Raw genomic sequence first — 18,782 nt, forward strand, 5'->3', positions numbered from 1 at the left:
TTGATATGGTTTGATGCATCGTGTAACCGAAAAAATACTACTAAGAATAAATAATATAAAATCATTATGATGGGTGACTCCGAGGAGAGCGCGAAAGCTCCTCACCGGGCTGAACCTGCGTGAGGTTAGCGCTGCTCCTTATCACAAACTCTTCAGCCAACCGGGACCATAGACATAAACTTTACAGGGAAGACAGACACAGAGCCACATGCTGGGCAGCGCGTTGAGATGTAAACACCGCATATAATTGTTCGTTCACAAAGATAAATCATTCTCACTGCTCCACAACGCGCACCTCTGAATTCGCTATCCTGCGGTTCACATGGAGCTGCGCAACCAGAGCTAACACGGCGGGTTTTAAACTCTTACCTAGAGTTCTCCAAATGATCATTATTCCTCACAGTAGGTTGATGTAAATATCCATACAGGTCAGCCTTTGTCCAGTTTGAGTGAAAGGAGGCGCGCGCGATCCCCGCTGAAGTAAAGCAGCGGCAGCGCGCGATTCAAAGCGCAGAGGCGCCAGCTGTGTGATTGTTCCGCGCGCTGCTAGCTTTAAATGCATAAACTATAAACCTATCCTTTAGGAATAAACCTGCTCTGCTAGTGAAATGCTAAGAGATAAAGAGACGCTTGCAGCCCGGCTTTAAAAAAAAAAAAAAAAAACGATTAGATTTTTTTTTTAAATTATTATTTTATTTTCCTAGAAATGTAAACAGCAACGCTTACCCTGGCGGCGGGACTAGTAAAGCATGGCGGGCCGCCAGGCTTATAATACACTGGGGGAACCTATATGTTTATATTTAAACTCTGTTTTTAATGTTTTAACTTAAATAATGTGGACTAAGTGAATCTAACTCAGGCACCTTGAACATTTGAGTTGCTGGAAAAAATGCTTCTCTTCGTTTTACAAAGGAGTGTAAGGGCCATGCTAACAATTTTTTTAAATTATGACAGTAAAATTATAATGTTACCAGAAAAAAGTCATAATAGTGTGAGAAATAATACAAGAATAATGTTGTACGACCAAAATTCATGATGTTATAAGAACAAAGTAATAAAAATGTGAAAAATGTTGAAATCTTATGAAAATAAATTCATATTACATGAAAAGTGACAAGAAAATAGTAATTTTATGATAACATAAATTATTTTAAAAATCTAATAAAATGAGGAATGTTGAGCATCTTGTTAAGTTATACTTTTGTGTCAGCTTTACAAATAGGACATACTTAATTTTTAACACACCAATATCAAATTATCAATAGCAGGACTTTGAAACGGTTGTGCAAACTATTAAACTACTAAATTTATTTTGAAGAAAGAATCGAGACGAACTGATCAGGTCAGATCTTGATCACTTTTTCCTAGTAATTTTACAACTTTCTTCAGATAAAATCATGTCTTAATTCTACTAATATTTAAAAACAATCTTAGGCTGGCCCTAATACGCCGTAATAATTTTTACCTTTGGAGCAGAAGAAAAAATCTGCAATGATTGCACTGATGTTCTCTACTTCGGAAATAGCAGAATTTTCACAAATATATGAAGTAAAAAAATTCAAGTAAAGCACACGAACATATTTTATAACCTCTCTAAATTGCAATATTTAAAGAATTTTTCAAAGTGATGACACAAAAAACAACACAGACTCCCAGAATGTTTTCTCAAAGTGAAATTTCATTTTGTTTTTTTAGCACATAGATGTTTTTTTTTCTCCAGTCTACATCCCCCTGTTGTTATGTTATTACATACAGTAGTTAGCTTCTCTACATTCAAACCCCCCTCCCTCCCACTGACGTGTTGGTCCCCAAAATATACATCTTTTCCAACCTCTCTATCATCCTCTGTATTGTTTTTATCATCAACAAAACAAACACAGATCATTGGGCAGACAGTGCAAATCTAGACGTTCTGTGAAATTGCTACGTAACGCAGTTGAAGTTTTTATTAACATTATATTCTCGTTCTGTTGCTCTGACTTATTGCCGTGCTTTCATGTATAAACTCTTTTCGTCTCTCCTCCTTTTGCTTAATCGTCACTGCCTGTTGTCATTCAGTCCCATAGCGTCACCCCTCTGATTTAAAGCATTTTTTTTAAATGTAATTTGGCTCAATAAACATGGCCAAAATATAGAAACATGACAGTCAGTGAAATCAACATGAGATGTCTGTCTGTTGGGTGCGCTCTGAAAACACTCCCCTCTCCTCTCTCACTTTTAGACTTGGATTAGGGCTGGATTAAGGTGAATTTATCAAATACTCAGAAAATCTGAGAGCAGTGAGAGCTGGGGTTTTGTTTTCCTGGAGACAGAAACAAGCAAATGTTTTTTTGTGTGTGTGTATTTGTTTTGTTTTTTTAGTTTTCAAGCCAAAACACTATAAAAAATTCAAATAAAAATTTCAAAAAAGAAAGAAAGAAAGAAAGTTTGTGCCAGAAAGGTGAGACTTTTGTCTTGGCTTACATCAGTTGTGTTTTTTAATAGTTGCTTTCCTGAATCAAGACAAAGTTTGAAATCCATCTGAATGTTTCCAGATTAGAGAAAGTTATTTTTAACAGTTTTATTATAACAGCGACAGCATTCATTAACATTTGACCTAAAACTGCTATGCAAGTTTTCCCAGATTCTGTTATAAGTTCATGATATAACTGTAAGTGTTGAGCTCACCAATGTACTTTAAAAAAAAATAAAAAATTCCTGCCTTATATTAAAAGCTTTGTAGGAATCAAGATGATAATATTTAGGTCAACATTTGATTAATTTTTAATGTAATCGTTGTTTTGACTCAGATAATTAAATGTCTGTTGCTTATGTTCAGGTATTTATTTGTTTTTTCTTGATGTTTTACCTCTATCAGAATCTTAAAGGGATAATAATTCTGGTTTTATTTTGAAGTGGGGTTCTGTAGAGTTGCATCAGCTGTCAACATCTTACCGGTGGATCATTCTGTGAGGTAATATCAACAAAGCTGGAGTTTCTTAGTGAAAACTGAAATTGACAAAATCTGAAACTCAACTGAGAAACAAGAGGTGCTATGGTGCATCTTCACATAAAAAAAGGTGTTTCATGCTTTATTTTACATTTTTTTATTCTCTGACTCGATAGATGGAGAGGTTATGGAGTTTTTAAAAAACCTGCTACAACTCTACCCAGAAAACTGTTAGTTGTGCAACTCAGTAAATTGACTATTTGCTGTTTGGGTTATGAGTTTATTGCATCTAAATCTGAGTTTAGGAACATTTCCAGATCTCTGTTGTTGACTATGTGTTCAAGGCAAGTGCTTAACTACGCTGGATAGTAAAACAACTATTTTTGTATTTTAAATTGCAACTAACCACTACTATATGTAACCTGACGAATTTGATTGAATGTAATTAGATTTATTTCAACTCTTTAGGATGAAATTAATCTAATCAAATCACCCCATTCACCAATTTGTATCCCCATTTTGTATTGCCGGTTCATGCCATCCTTCCCCACTTCTTCCCTTTAAAGAAACTATTTTGTAGCGTTTTACTTCACCCTATATTGTTTCCAATAAACCTCAAACCACCAGACAGCTAGAGTGGCGTATGTATACCAAAGGTGTCTGTTGATTAAAACTCAAAACATTTTTAATATCAGATTTGAATCATCTTTGCTGCCACCTACTGGTGAGTTATGCCAAATTAGGCCTAATTTGGAAAAATTTGCATGCAATTACCCATATTTATATTTATCCTATAAGCGCTGTATTCTAATAATAAATCTCATCTTAATCAAGGATTAGTTTGACACAAAAACAGACAAAAAATATGTATATGCTCGCAAATAAATTCAGGTAGCTGCAGGTTAAGCCATCAGTTTATGTTTGATTGTTGTATTTTCATGACCTTTTGAGATAAACTGTCATCAAAATGTTCAAATATCAAATGTAATTCCATTTAATTGTTTAATGTGATCTAACAGCATTTTGTTACACCCTGTTTCCATATATTTTGGTTCTGATCCCCAATTGACCCGCTGAGTCACAAAAACACCTTACAACCGACTCAGAGCAGAACATGGAGAGTTTTTGTAAATAGTTGGATGTCAAAGACTTTAGAAAAAACTGTTTGAAACAAAATGTTCTGTGGTAGATGCCACCATGTTGTGATTTACAAAATACGGTATGAAACGACCAGAACTGCAATGGTACAAAATGTTTAAAAGGCTGAGTGACCAGGATGATATTTGCAATGAACTGGAATAATATAAACAGGCTGAACTGAGGGTGATGTTGATAAAATAAGTCTATTTAAAATCCTTCTTCACCCAATGGAAGTGGAAACTTTACTCCTAAAGCTGTAAATAAAATGAATTTCACAACTTTGTTGATTCAGGCTTGATCTGGTGTGTGTTTGTAAGAGTTTCTGAAGGTTTGCCACAAAGCAGCTGACAGGTAGCTCTGCGTTTTTAGCATTTAAAAAAAGAAACAATCACTTACATCGTGCGGTACATTCGAGAATCAAATCCCCAATCCCTTAAAAAAGGAGAGGAGAGAGAAAACGAAACAAAGAGAAAACTGCTTCTTCCTCTCAATCTCTGTCACTCTTTCTACGCTCGTCTTCTGCTCACCGATTCTCTCACTCACTCACTCACTCACACACACACACACACACACACACACACACACACACACACACACACACACATACACACACACACGCATCCACAACCTGAACATCACCTCCAAATAAGGTTACATTTCCTGATCAAATAGAAAATAAATAGCATCAGAATTGATTTTTTTTTTCCCCCACAAAATGAACAAAGTCATACAAAAAGACAATAAAATGAACAACATAATTACAAAGCAAAATCATTTCTCGTCAAATTTACAAATAATGTACCTTAAGACAATGTGAATATCACGGACGCAGCAGGAGATAAAACAAGAGTTTCTTTTATCCTGTCTGACTCCCTACAAACACACAGATTATCCTGAAAGAATGAAAATATTGCTAAAATAACTTTTTTCTGTTTTTCTCCCCTCTTCGTCCCACTACTCTATTTTAATGATCAGACAAGAATGAACAATGATTCTGTTGATTCACAATGAAAAAGTTTTCATCTCCATGGTCACCTTCTAGCAGCTTCAGGTCGGCCGGACTTACAGACGCTCCGGGTTCGGAAATCCAACCGGACTGCAGCACTCCTTTTTTTCTTTTAGTTTGAAACCGCTGTGGTGTGCTTCATTTATTCACCTGTTATGTTTTAGACCCGATTAACCAAACTACTGCGTTAATTCAACTATTGTCATCGTGAGTTCATTATAATTAGAGCAGAGCAGCAAACTGTTTTATTAGTAAGCTGGGCTGAAGCTGCATTTCCACCACTTGACCAGCCGGTGGCAGTAGAGAGACCGCTACATTTCATTTAGGATGGGGTGAAGAAGATGGAAGCTAGCTAACATGCATGTAGCTGCATGATCTGTATGTTTTGCACATGTGCTAAAAGAAATACTTCCAGCTGTGAGGGAATTCTTATCTATTTGTTTTTTCTTTTTGTATTTCATTGTAATCATAAAAATAATATATGGCATGAAGGGAATGAAGATAAAATGAAGATAAAACCGATTTAATCACATTTGATAGGTCTTTCAGAGGGCGCATCAACAGCGTAAATATCTTACAGTCCCCTGAGTCCAATACAATTCAACTGAATTATAATATTCAAACTAAATTATGACACTTAGAATTCATTAAGATAATTATTACATTGTCCAGGAAAATCAATCCTCTTAAAGCAAGTAGTATTTAAATTAAGATAAATAAATATGCTGCACTTTGTGGATGATTTTAAGAACTGTCTTTTGGATTTTTGGATCGTCCCTTTAAGCAGTAATGAAATTAAAATGTAGGAGGACACTTTGGAAAAAAACCTGGGGAACTGCTGTAATTTAGCTTCTCCAAGGTAATTTCTGTTGGTTTACGGACTTGGCATGATGTTAAACACATGCACACTTAAAATGAGCAAACTGATAAAACTCCATCGAAGCCTAAATTATGAGCTTGTCATTCTTTCCATACACATTTTCTTTAGCTTTGTTTTGTTGAGGAGTACGGAAATTTTTAACTGCCAGAACTTGGAAATAAATTCAGGAGCAGCATCTTGTTAAATCAAGAAAATGTTTTTTGTTATAACAAGATGGGAATCTTGTTATAACAAGATTTATATATTATTAAAGCCAAAATGTCTTCTCATTTAAGTAAAAAAAGTTGTGACAGTAAATAGCAACATATCTTGAGATTTTTAGAAGTCATCTAGAGGAAAAAGGGTGAGAAGGAGAGTTGCAGTGAGCCACTTTAGGCTTTTTTAACGAGACGTATTCTGTCAGAAAAGCACTTTTACATGTGAGAAACTTTCTCCTTTTAACAAGTTTTACATTTCCTTTTACCAAGATATAAAACTCATCTCATTATAGCAAGTAACTTTCTCATTTTAACATTTTTGCATCTTGTTATCGACAAACATTTCTTGTTTTAACAAGTTTTGCATCTTGTTATAACGACAAAGCTTTCTTGTTTTAACAATACATTTTCTCGTATTAACACAGTTTACAAATCCTTATAACAAGAAATAAAACTTCTCGTTGTAATCACAAAAAATCTCGTTTTAACTAGATATCGCTCCTAAATTTCTTTCCAAGTTCTGGCAGTTAAGTGCTTCCGTAGGGAAAGGATTGCAACACGTTAGCTTCTCTAAGGTCAGTGCTGATCTTTCCGATTTGGCGCTGAGCTAATTAACACCCACCATCTTGCTGCAGACCTAAAAACCTGATAAAACACTTCCTAACGATTATTTCAGTAAGTGTATTTTTTTCGCATTATTTTGCTGCTACTTTTTCTCTTCAATTATAGAAAAAAAGCAAGAATGTGCTTAGTTTTTCCCGTATATATGTATGTTTGTAGTAAAATCCAAATGTGGTCTATGATGCTTGCAGCACATCACCAATGTCAAACATTTCAAAGTAAAAGAAAAACAGCTGCTGCCGGTCCAGTTCATTCCCCCTCGTTAAGGTCTGTTAAAGGGGTATTCTGCTGAATTTCAGCACTCACATTATGGCCTCACACAGCGTAAAAATTAGGATTTCCAGTCGGCCTTCCCCTTTTTATGGTTTCTGCTACACTAGTGTTTCTCCCATAATACACTACAGAAATATCCAGACGTATGTATATCTATATATATTTATATATATATAAAAACATCATCATCAGTAGTAGTTAGAGTAGAGTAGTAGTAGTAGAGTAACAAGTAAGAAGAAGGAACAATATTGTACTTTATACCAGAGTCATCACCTTCTTCATTAAGGTGCTCCGTCGGTGGCGCCCAGAGGAGTGGGAGGAGTCAGCGCCACACCTGGCTGTTTGTGTCTGAGTAAATCTGTGTGTGTGCAGGTGTTTTGTTTGTGTGAGATTCGTCTCCACAGCTCCTTCCTCTGATATTTACAGCAGATACCTACATGTTTGTGGGTTGCTTGTGTGCAGCGATCGCTTTTGACATTTGTGTGAAATTGCTTCGTCTGTTTTTGTGCTATGCACGCGAGGAGTTAGCATCTTTCGGCTAAAAAGGTAAAGATGAGGCCACGGTACGGGACTCTGTTGGTCAAATGTCGAGACGAGTTGGACACCAAAAGAGACGCTCTTTTTTCTGTCTCTAGTTTTGCAAGTTTACTGAACGGGATATTAAATAACGTGACAGTCTGCACCTGTTTGGAGTTATGATCTGCAACATGTACAGCTAAAAGTGAACCAGTTTCACACAACGCTGTCGGAAACAAGGCATCACAGAGATCGCACCTTTGTACAAGAAGCTGCCACCTCCATGATACAAGATAAAAACAACGGATTTTATACCTTTTCTGTCTCCCAACACTTTTCACCACCAACCTCAAGTCCCACCACCCTTTCCCCAGTATTCCCCCTCCTGTGTGCAGCGGCGCCTAGGTGGCGCTCTCCCCGGCTCCGGTGGAGGCGCCGCTGGGTTTGGGCTCGGGCTGGTCGGACTGGGCCGTCTGCGGGGACGAGGGGCTCAGCGGGTCTCCTCTCTCGCCCCGCTCCTGCAGGTTGCGCTGGTTCCTGGCGGCCTCCGTTAGCATCTGCATGCGCCGCTCCTGGTACTCCTCCAGGCCTCGCCAGAGGTCGGCACGCTCCCGCTCCCGCTTCATCTCCCTGGCCGGGCGCAGACACAGAAACCAGCAAGGTTAGGAGAGAAGAGAAGGATTTTATTTAGGAAAACTCATTGAAGAGCCATGAATTAGAGTTACACAAGTCAGTAAAGTCTTTAAAAGCCAAATCACTAAAAAAAACTGCAGAAAAATAATCCTTCATCCCACTCCTTTTTCCATTTCATTCTTCCTTGTGTCCTTCCTTCTTTTTTGTCCTTCCCTTCCTTTCCTCCTTGTGTACTAATGCCATTTCTTCCTTCATTCTTTCTTTCCATTCGTCCTTCTCTCATTCCCTCCTTCCCTCCTTCCCTCTTTCTTTAATTATTTTTCTTTCCTTCCTTCCTTGTATCCTACTGCCATTTCTTCCTTCCTTCCCTCTATCCTTTCTTCTTTGCTTCTTTCCATCCTTTCTTCTTTTTTTCTTTCCTTCCTTCCTTGTGTCCCACTGCCATTTTTTCCTTCCGTTCTTTTCTTTCTTCGTTCCTTCTCTTTTTCCTTCTTTTCCTGCTTCCTCCCTCCCTCCCTTCCTCCTTTCCTTCCTTCCTTCCTTCCTTCCTTCCTTCCTTCCTTCCTTCCTTCCTTCCTTCCTTCCTTCCTTCCTTCCTTCCTTCCTTCCTTCCTTCCTTCCTTCCTTCCTTCCTTCCTTCCTTCCTTCCTTCCTTCCTTCCTTCCTTCCTTGTCTCATTATGATTTTTCCATTTAAAGTTCTGACCACAGAAGAAATATCTGCCATAAAATCTAAGTAATCTTTAACGTTTTAAAATTATTAACCAGGAAAGTCAAACAAGTAAAAGTTGGGAATTTTTAATCAGTTGTTGTGGAAATAAAATTAATTTGTGAGCTTCTTTGGAAGCGCTGCTTCACCCTTCCTTCAAAGTTGGAGAAGAACTAGTTCCTCCTCCTAGCAATAAAAGTGACTTAGTTAATGTCTCTGAACTGATTCTTATCTCCAGTTTGAAACTAATAAACAAAAGGATCAGGATTTTGTTGCCGGCTGACGTTAACCACACTAACCTCTGGATTACCATCTCACTGGACAGATAATGGAACAAGAGCTGATTTAAAAATGACTCCTGTTTCGTTCTGTCGCTGAACACAACACGACGGTGAGTCATACTCACTTCTGTTTCTCCACTTTGTAGGAGGCAGTGAGGTCATCAAACAGTTTGCTGTTCATCTCCATGAAGGTCTTCAGCACGTTGTAGATCAGAGACACGATGGTTCTGCAGGAGAACAGAAACACTTTGAAAATATTCACGTTTTAGGACAAAATGGACAATCTGAATTAATCAAAATGTTGAGATTAAAATGCAAATAGAGACTGACACCCCCCATCAACATTTAATAACTTGTGCAGCATAAAAATATGATGAATGAATGTGATCAGTTCATCTCGCAGCAGTTTCACTCTTAATTTTTAATAGTTCACTAATTCACTTTTATTCTGTGTGAACTGAACTTACATGACACAAAAGTTACTTGTCAACACTGACAACTCACAAAGGATGAATACGCTGTTTAATTTGATAAATTTAACAATAATAATTCTTAAATAATTCAATAATCCTTAAATAATTCTTTTAGTGTTACAAATTGTCTGGGTTTGTTTAAATTGTATTTTGAGCTAAAAATCAAAGTTTGAGGGTATTTAGCATGTTGGTCAACTTAAAGTTTATTTATTCTTACTGAAATCATTGTTTACCTACAGAAGAGGATTAGGGCCACTGGAAAAAAAAAATCAATTTTCAACATATTTAAAAAAAAAAAGAATTTTGGGAAGTCAAATTTTTGAGATTAAGAAAAAAAAACTGAATTCTAACATTTAAGTCACAATTCTACAATGGTGTATTTAGAACATTATAGATAGAAATAATGTGGAGTAAATTTTTGCGAAAATGTTTTTTGTTTTTTTTACCTTTTAAGATGTTTTCTAGAAAATTTCTGATTACTCTCAACATTTCTGAGTTTTCTGGTGGAAATTTACTCCTTCTCTATTTTCTTCTATTGGCATCAATAGATGTGAATAGAGTTTGCACCAATACATGGGAATAAAAATACAATTCAAACTTTTTTCTCAGAATGTTGAAACAGTCACAATTGTTTTTTGTTTTACTGAGAAAAATATCTGAATTCTGAGTTTGAAGTTAAAATTCTGAGATTATACTTCACAAGAATTCTGAAAAAAACAAAAAATTCTGAAAAGAAAATCAGAATTAAAAAAAATTATCTGAATTTAAAATCTGACATTAATGTTAAAATTCTGAGATTAAAACAAAGTAGAATTTTTAAATGTTGTCTTTATCAGAATTCCAGAAAAAGAAAAGTTATTTTTTTTAGTGACCCTTACTCTCTTTTCTAATATACCCTTTATATTTGACAACAGATTTGACGTTGACATGTCTCGTTTAATCTCTAAGCAGAACTCCATAGATGAAGTTGCGCGGCGTGTCTGTGTGGCCGTACTGGTTCCAGTGCTCCTTGGAGACTCTGTAGAGCGTGGCGAACACCAGCGGCAGGATGACTTGACAGTTCTCCTCTATCAGGCTGAGGATGTACTCGTTGTTCCAGAAGTAAAGAGCGCGCTCCGCTACCTGAAACACACAGAGCAGCAGAGTCTTATCTCTAGATCGTACGATTACTGTAGCTTCCTAAACTCCCCAGAAACATCTTTTTTTTTTTTTGCTGTGTGAGTGTGATTTCTGTGGGTGTTGTATTTTGTTTCTCCGGTTTGCTGCTCGTTCATCACCTGAAAGTGAGGGCTGGAGATACAGGCTGCTATCTGCCTAAAGAGAGGCTCCTGGATCCGGATGAACTGCGACGGCTCTATCACATCCAGTATCTCCTCAATCTCCCCCAGGAACATCACCTAAAATCACAGATACGTTTTTATTTTATGACACAGGAGGAGGAGGAAAGATAAATCAGCCGGTCTCTTCTTTACCTCTTTCTGGGTGCAGGTTTTGGGCCAGTACTTAAGCAACCCCCTGATGATCTGCAGAACAAAAACAGTGCAAATGATACATCTGTATTCATAACACTCAAATTAGATATATGTATCTTTAAAAGTTAAGAATTTAGCTTTCCAGACATTCGTTCTAGTTGGTATGAAGGCACAAACATTCATTTTATTATCAATAATGTTCCTGAGAGTAGGGGTAATGTGATCACATGACTAAATTTTAGGCCCCACAAGGCTAAAATATCTTGTTTTCCATATGCGTTACACTTTTCCAATGTCTCACTCTTCTCACTCTGAATTAAACACTTTATTTGTGTTTATTGAGTTGTTGTCTTACGTATTCGGTCACTGTAGCGTCTTTCTCCATGAACTGCACCACACAGTACGCTAGCTGCAACGACAGAAGCACTTTGGTTTGAAATAAAGAACAGATAATATATCAGGTCATAGATTACTGATGAGAAATAAGGAAGATTCATTTTAGTGATGAGTCTGATTAAGTTTTCAGTCTTTCCAAATAAATAATGAAAAATGTGTCGTGTGGAGTCCCACAAGCTTTGGTGCTAGGCCCCAGATTTTTGTGGTTCATCAGGGTTGTTGATGCAAATTTGCAAAACTGATGTGAATCTCTTAGTACGCACTGAAAAGTGTTTCTTTTCTCTGGATTACACATAGTTCTCATGTGATGTTACACTTGCCAGGTTTGTAACTGACAGCCATGTTGATACAGCCGTGACCAACTGTCATGGAGTTGCTATGACAACAGTAAAGAAGCCACAAGCTTAGAACTAACTCTCGCCTCGTTCCTATCTAATTTATAAACAGTGTAAGATAGATAATAAGGTAATCATACTTCATCATTATAAATAAAGTAGAAATAATAATAAACATGCATTAAATAAGTAGCAGTGACAGCCTTATGGACACACACACGTCGCTCAGTATATTGTTAAATATATATTCAACATTTAAAATGCACAGCTCTGGAGACTCTGTGTGTGTTATAAAGTCTGATAGACTCAGGCCTTTCTGTAGCGTTCCTCAGCATATCTAGGATGTAGTAATCTGCATCTGCTCCTCAGGCTGTCCACCACACAGGAGAGGGGATGAGAGACATCATCCTACAGCTCTGGTCTTCTTCATCTATTGCAACTATTACTCAATTACAGTTTCCACTTTCATTTTGTTGGTCTTGAAGCTATGGTTAGTCTATGCTTTCCGCTGCGCTTGCCTACCAAGATGGCGGTTCAGTGGAGTGGATCACTTCCAATCCAGACTTGTGGAAACTATGCATTTCAAGTTTTCTAAGAAATTTGCCTTAGAGATTAGGCCAAAAATACTTGGCAAGATTGTGTGTTTTTGCAGTATTATTTTGTTACTCACGTAAAGATGCACAAATAATATTGTGGCCTTTTTGTTTGGACATATATGTACACGTAATACTGGAGAGAAAATTCTCCTACAGCCGTCAGAGAGACGAGGCTCTTATCCCTCAGGAACCGCTGAAGGTCGGAACGACGGGTTTTCCGACCCTGTTTGAGTGAGTAGGACTACATCAGCTCTCGTCTGCGCTCACTTACGCAGAGACCAGTCTCTATTATTCAGTGTGTGTGTGTGTGTGTGTGTGTGCGTGTGTGTGTGTGTGTGTGTGTGTGTGTGTGTGTGTGTGTGTGTGTGTGTGTGTGCGTGTGCGTGTGTGTGTGTGTGTGTGTTTTGCGGTTGCCCCTTCCACCCAGGCCGGTTGCTGTGGTGAGTGGGCGCGTGTTTACTTCGGAACGAGTGATGTCACACACATAAAGTCCCTTCAGGCCAAATGTTAAACAGAGTTTAGACCTCTATTCTCTCTCCTCCTTATTGTGTTGCAGGTTCAATCAAACCATTTTTTTTGTTCATTTGGGTTACATATGGGTTGTGGTTACTGCAGACTGAGTTTGTGTTGTCAGGTTGAGACGATGTTCTTCCTCATCCTTACAGAGGTACAGTTAAGGACGGAGAGGGATACAAAAACACTTGTGTGGAAACAGACATGTTAAGCTTAAGCACAAAGAAAAGCAGAAAGAAAAAGATGAAACCAAATCCTGCTGCTGAGAGGTGAAACTATTACAAGCATTAGAGAGGCATTAGAGGAACTGGTTGGGGTAAATATGTTGGAGTCTGTTGTCAGGTTGGGCTTGGTGGGGGCAGGAGTCATTGTTTGGCTACGGATTATGACCTTTCAGTCTTTTACAGGTGCTAAAGTGAGGATTCCACCCATACTAAGCTCACATACAGTAGAAATATTTCTGAAACGATCCGGTGTTGACTTCTAAAGAATCCGTTTCTAAGAAGAAGGAGGCAAGCGTGGCTCAATGTTCTGTAAAGTGCAGAGTTATGAAAAAGCATTTCTTCTTTTTTCACACTTTAATGTTTTAGATAAACTAATTTCACATCAGAACAAAGACACGCAGAGTAAATTAAAAAGGAGTTTAAAAACAAAGGTTTTATTAAGTTATAAAAGCACCGCTAGCTAAAAAGTTAGTTGCGTTAACCCTGAAGCACTAGTCATAACTTCAGCTACACTAATGCTAGAAGCTAATGCTAACGCTCTAAATTCAGCCATGTTGATATGCACCCCATGTGTCAATGACAACATGTGTTACAGGTACAGAAGAAACGTAACTTGCTGTACTCTATCCAGTGGTGGGAAGTAACGAAGTACAAGTACTTCGTTACTGTACTTAAGTACAATTTTCGTGTATCTGTACTTTACTTAAGTAGATTTAATAATGGGTACTTTCTACTTTTACTCCACTACATTTTACAGTAAGTATCTGTACTTTCTACTTCACTACATTTCTACAAACTGTCGCGTTACTCGTTACATCCAAGTCGCGTTGCGCTTTTTGTCCGTTTAAATGTGAAGTTCAGGGATTTAAGGTGGCGCCGTAAAATCCAAGCAATAACGTGACTTTGTGTCTGTTGTCACCCATCGGCTCCACCTTTACTCGCACGCGGAGCTCCAGACATGCGCAGTGGTTTCCTCTGAGCGTCAGTAATATAATAGCGCTGCATAAATCATAAGATATGGCGACATGTAAAATCAGAAGCGCTTCGCTTTCACAGACGATGGGACTTCGTCCAACTTTTAGCGTCACTTAGCTTAAAGAAAGGTAAGCTCCGTGGACGTGATGCTAGCAAAGCGAGCTGTACTGAGACACATGTTGCATCTGCGATGAAAAAAAGTTGTCACTCATGCACTGAATTACTGTGTGGAAGTGTTGACTGAGGTGTTGCATATATGGGACAACGCTGTGACCAAAGTGCAATATAGTAATATGACATTCATGGACGATCCGATTCTTCTGGACGGATCTTGACCAAGTCCTATAGTGCTGAAGCCTCACTGAGAGCCATTCTTTGTTCTTGTAATGCTCTGCGTACACTGCAGTAGCTATTTTACTTTATATTTAATTGGCGAATAAATAAAACAAGAACGTAGGAACACAGAGCATGCTCATTTCTCTTTGTTTTCGTCACCTGTCATGGTGGCAGACGTTGCAGCAGGAGGGAGGATGAGAACAGTCACGATGCTCCTCCTGCTTGGTTACTTCTTGCTTATTGGGCCTTGGACAGTGTTCATAGTTGAGCGTTGTTAATTGCTATGTTTAATGGTGCAGACAATTATTATTTCTGACATTGGCAATATGGGCAACTGCCCAGGGTGTTATTTTTTTAGGGATGGCAGGAGACCTCTGTGTATTGTGGCACATAGATGAAACCAAAACAGAATGAAGAAGAGTTTGAATTGTCACTGGTTAAATTTATTTCAGCTCTAAGTATTTAATATCTAGGTGTTTTTATGGGAAAGTGAATCTTTCAGATCAATTTGAGAAGCAATTTTGATAGGTGCACTTAATTTTATTGTCATGCAGCATGGGGTACTGGTTTTGATTTGGTCTTGGGTTCGGTGGTCTAGACTACAACTCTGCTACGTGGCTCCTTGGTTCCATGTCCTCCTCTGCCAGTTGGATTTCTTTCAAAATAAATGTGTGGCAAAAAAAGTGAAGTTCATGTTATGTTAGGACAGGAGACGAGATGTTTCCATCCCTGAAATTATGATGCATAGAATCACATATCTAAGTCTAAACTATGTTACAGAGTAAACTCAATAAAAACATGCTTTATCTGTGGCATTGTTCATTAAAATGGCACATTTCTGATGTACTAAAATTAAATACGATTGGTACACTTAATGATATTAGTGATTAGGCAATGCATTCAGCAAGTACTTTTACTTTTAATACTTAAGTATTTTTAAAAGCCAGGACTTTTTTACTTTTACTTAAGTAAAATGTTAATGTGGTACTTTGACTTTTACTTAAGTACATTTTTGTCTGTGTATTTGTACTTTTACTTAAGTAAATTTTTTGAGTACTTTCTCCACCACTGACTCTATCACAGGTGGCGAACGTAAGGAGAGGAAACTGAACTGCTGCGGAAATGGCCTTCACCCCCTTCAAAATAAGAGCATGAATACAAACGTCTACTTGAAGAATCCTTAACAGTCCATGAGCACAACTTTAATGCAGAAATCAAACTTTATTTAGGTGAAGGTTTATAAAACAGCAAAGTAAATTAACGCTTCAGACTTTATCCGTAAAAATTAACTGTGCTAACCGTTTTCAAAGTTAGCAAAACTATCAATTCTCTCCATGTTAAACCGACAAATAACATCCGTTTCACCGGCCACATCTAGGCTGATTTATGCCAGGAACATAGAAATAGCTAAAACAGGACCTGTCCGACAACATGAAGTAGGCTAAAAGATCTCAAAAAAACCAAAACTCCCTGTCCAGACCTGAAGACATTCAGTAACAGATACAAACTCTTTAATGTATCTGGAAATGGTAACAAAGCCAAAGTGTTGGAACTGCAGCTATTTTTTAATAAATGTAATAATAATTTGAAAACTGCAGTTTGTTTTTATTCAGCTTATTTTTGCGGGTCATGCACATTATCTGAAGACTTAAAACAATGAATACGACAAAGAAGCAAAACTAGAAGAAATCTGAGGGGGAAATTACTTTTCCCAGCACAATATCTCCAACAGGCTGAACTTTAAATACATTTTTTATTCTGACAAATGTTTTTTTGTGGATTGTAACACTTATTTGTTGTTTTATTATCTTAGCAAACAACCAACTTGAGCTGTTGGAAAGGAAAAAATATGTTAAGGTTTTCAACATATAGGTTTTTTTTTGTTTGTTTTTTTTAGTTTAGGTTGTTTTGGAAGCTTTTGTTTTGACCTCTGACACACGAGAGAGGGATATATATATATACTCCACACAGTTAAGAAAACTGTACAGTTATTTAAATTTTCTGCAGGGTTGTCATATTCTGACATTTCCACCCAGAAGTGGGTCAGTCGTGCTCCCGTGTCCCCCCCCTCGACCCCATCAAAGCCAGTTGTTTGCGTGAGTGACTTAATAATGCATGTGTGTGAACTGCGGGGGGAGCGAAGGAATGTAGGGCACGGCGGCGCCGAGACCCAGAATGCACAAACACAAGAGCCGCTGACGTGCCGGTGCAGAACAAGCTGTACCCTCTGTAGCAGCAAATAATGTGGGACGCAAATAAAACGCACAAACAGACAGACAGCCTGCCATCTGTGTCATCAAATATTGTGACTGCCTAAACACAAACACACACACCAAAAGGTGAGCCGTCTCGATTATCTGCGACGCAGTCCTGCCTCCTAGTGGAGAACGTGACACGTTGCAGGAGAGGTTCAGGCTGATTCTCTTACTTTGCTCTCTGCTGTTTGTTTATAGCCTTCGCTGATATTTGTGTGTTTTTAGATGTTGCTCATTGCTGTGTGTATAACTGCAACATTTCCTCTGGAGTTTTGTAAAGCAGCACTTGGATTATTACAATATATACAAACCAGTGTATTTTATTGGGATAGAGCAACATAAAGTAGCAAAGTAAAGCAAAACGTGGTTTTAGGAAACGTTTGCAAATAAGTATTTAACTCTTCTAGCAGGTTTTCTTCCAGGTTTGCCTTGAATGTAGCTCTACTCATCGTTGACGCTGCCAGTGCTGTGTTTTAGTGTCAGCATGGTGTGTTCAGAGTGATGCACAGTGTTAGTTTGTTTTGTTTGTAGCCCAAATTGAGCACCTTCTTCTGCGTGTCTCTCGTGTGTGGATCTTTTCCAGATGACTGTTTATCGGTCTCTCTGAATTGTCCTTGTGTTTTTGTGTGTGTGGTTGTTTGGGGACCGGTTGCGGTTGCACCCCGCCCCGCCCCTCAGTGACCGCTGTAAGGACAAGCAGGTGTAGCCGGCGGCTGGATGTTGTTGTGCTGAGGTTAGTCACTGACCTGTGCATGGAAGATGGAGAGGGATTTTGCTGTATGTAGCGGGATGAGGACCCGCACCAGGAACTGCTTGTGTTCAGCTTTCAGCGGCAGCGCGAAGCCATTTATGATGCTGAAACACACACACAAAAAACAAGAATTATTCATTTTTTTCCTCACATTATTTTCTGTTCACATGGTAAGAAATAAGTTAAAATCGACAGTTTCTTTTTTCTTTGATGGACATCAAAGAAATATTGAGATAATTTGGAACAACACTGATTTGATGAAGGCATAATTTGATTTCCAAATTTCACAGAAACAGTTTAGAAAGATATTTGTTTTACTTAGTTAGGAGCAAGAGAGCAAATTTCTACTCAAACTAAAGATAAAATGTGGCATCACTACTGACATCTGCAGTTATTCTTACAGCTTTGGCTAATTTTAAATAGAATCCTTATTGGCATCTGTTTGAAAAGTTTTATGTGGCTGTAAAAAATGAATTAAAATGTCATTTTTTACAGCCACATCACGTTAGCTGTTTGTTTTTACTTAACTGAGAAGCAATTCAGTCTGTATTTAACTGTTAAACTATCCATTTACTTTTTTTTATTTTCATTTTAATTTTGTGACTCTTCTAGGTTTTTAGTCAACAAAAAAAAAGGTAGATCAACTGTGAATAATCTGAAGTAGCTTTTGAGACAGTCCTCAGTTATGAGGATGAGCCATGATCTCGTGTTGCAGCATTTTTCAGTCCATTACCTCGGAAAGGCTGCTGCATTGTTAATGGATTAACGATGTAATTCTCAGCAGTGACGATGTGAAAACTGATAAAACCTTGTCTACACTGCAAAAACACAAACTCTTACCAAGTATATTTAATCCAGTTTCTTGTGCAAATATCCTACTACACTTGAAATAGGACAAAACTAACTTTCAGCAAGGCTTGCTTTAAGTCAATGATTTCTTAATATTGATGAAAAAGTTCTAGTTATAAGTGAAATAATTTTAACTTGTACTATGGGAAACATGTCTTGTTCCACTCATAATTGTACTTTTCCATCAATATTAGGGGATTATTGACCTATTACAAGCTGAAAAGTTACTTCTAAGTTAGTTTTTTCTTATTTGAACTCTACCAAGATATTTGCTCTATAAACTGGACCAGAATACTTGTTAAGATTTAGTTTTTGCAGCGTAATTCTCCGCCAACATCCCTGTTTGTCTGGTCGATGCGTCGTAGTTTCTGACTGAACTGCGGCTCTGAGCAGCAGGAGAGTGGGAACCAAACTTGGAAAGTG

The 18,782-nt window shown here is 37.8% G+C and overlaps 1 protein-coding gene and 1 long non-coding RNA gene across 5 annotated transcripts in view; one reads left to right on the forward strand and one right to left on the reverse strand.

The window, feature by feature from the left end:
* The window catches only part of LOC103480753 (uncharacterized), a 51,214-nt gene that overhangs the window by 3,425 nt on the left and 29,007 nt on the right, over nucleotides 1–18,782 (forward strand). The gene's annotated exons all lie outside the window — the stretch shown is intronic.
* The window catches only part of ppp2r5b (protein phosphatase 2, regulatory subunit B', beta), a 46,528-nt gene continuing 29,404 nt past the window's right edge, over nucleotides 1,659–18,782 (reverse strand). Inside the window, exons 7-13 of the mRNA XM_008435916.3 lie at nucleotides 17,506–17,614; nucleotides 11,485–11,538; nucleotides 11,130–11,180; nucleotides 10,935–11,054; nucleotides 10,652–10,779; nucleotides 9,310–9,411; nucleotides 1,659–8,192 (exon numbers count right to left, since the gene is read on the reverse strand). Of these exons, the coding sequence (XP_008434138.1) occupies nucleotides 7,964–8,192; nucleotides 9,310–9,411; nucleotides 10,652–10,779; nucleotides 10,935–11,054; nucleotides 11,130–11,180; nucleotides 11,485–11,538; nucleotides 17,506–17,614 (793 nt within the window). The 3' untranslated portion in view covers nucleotides 1,659–7,963. The remainder of the gene's footprint in view (nucleotides 8,193–9,309; nucleotides 9,412–10,651; nucleotides 10,780–10,934; nucleotides 11,055–11,129; nucleotides 11,181–11,484; nucleotides 11,539–17,505; nucleotides 17,615–18,782) is intronic.

The sequence above is a fragment of the Poecilia reticulata genome, chromosome 18, assembly GCF_904066995.2.
Source record: "Poecilia reticulata chromosome 18, P_reticulata-male-v2, whole genome shotgun sequence".
Lineage (NCBI taxonomy): Eukaryota > Metazoa > Chordata > Actinopteri > Cyprinodontiformes > Poeciliidae > Poecilia > Poecilia reticulata.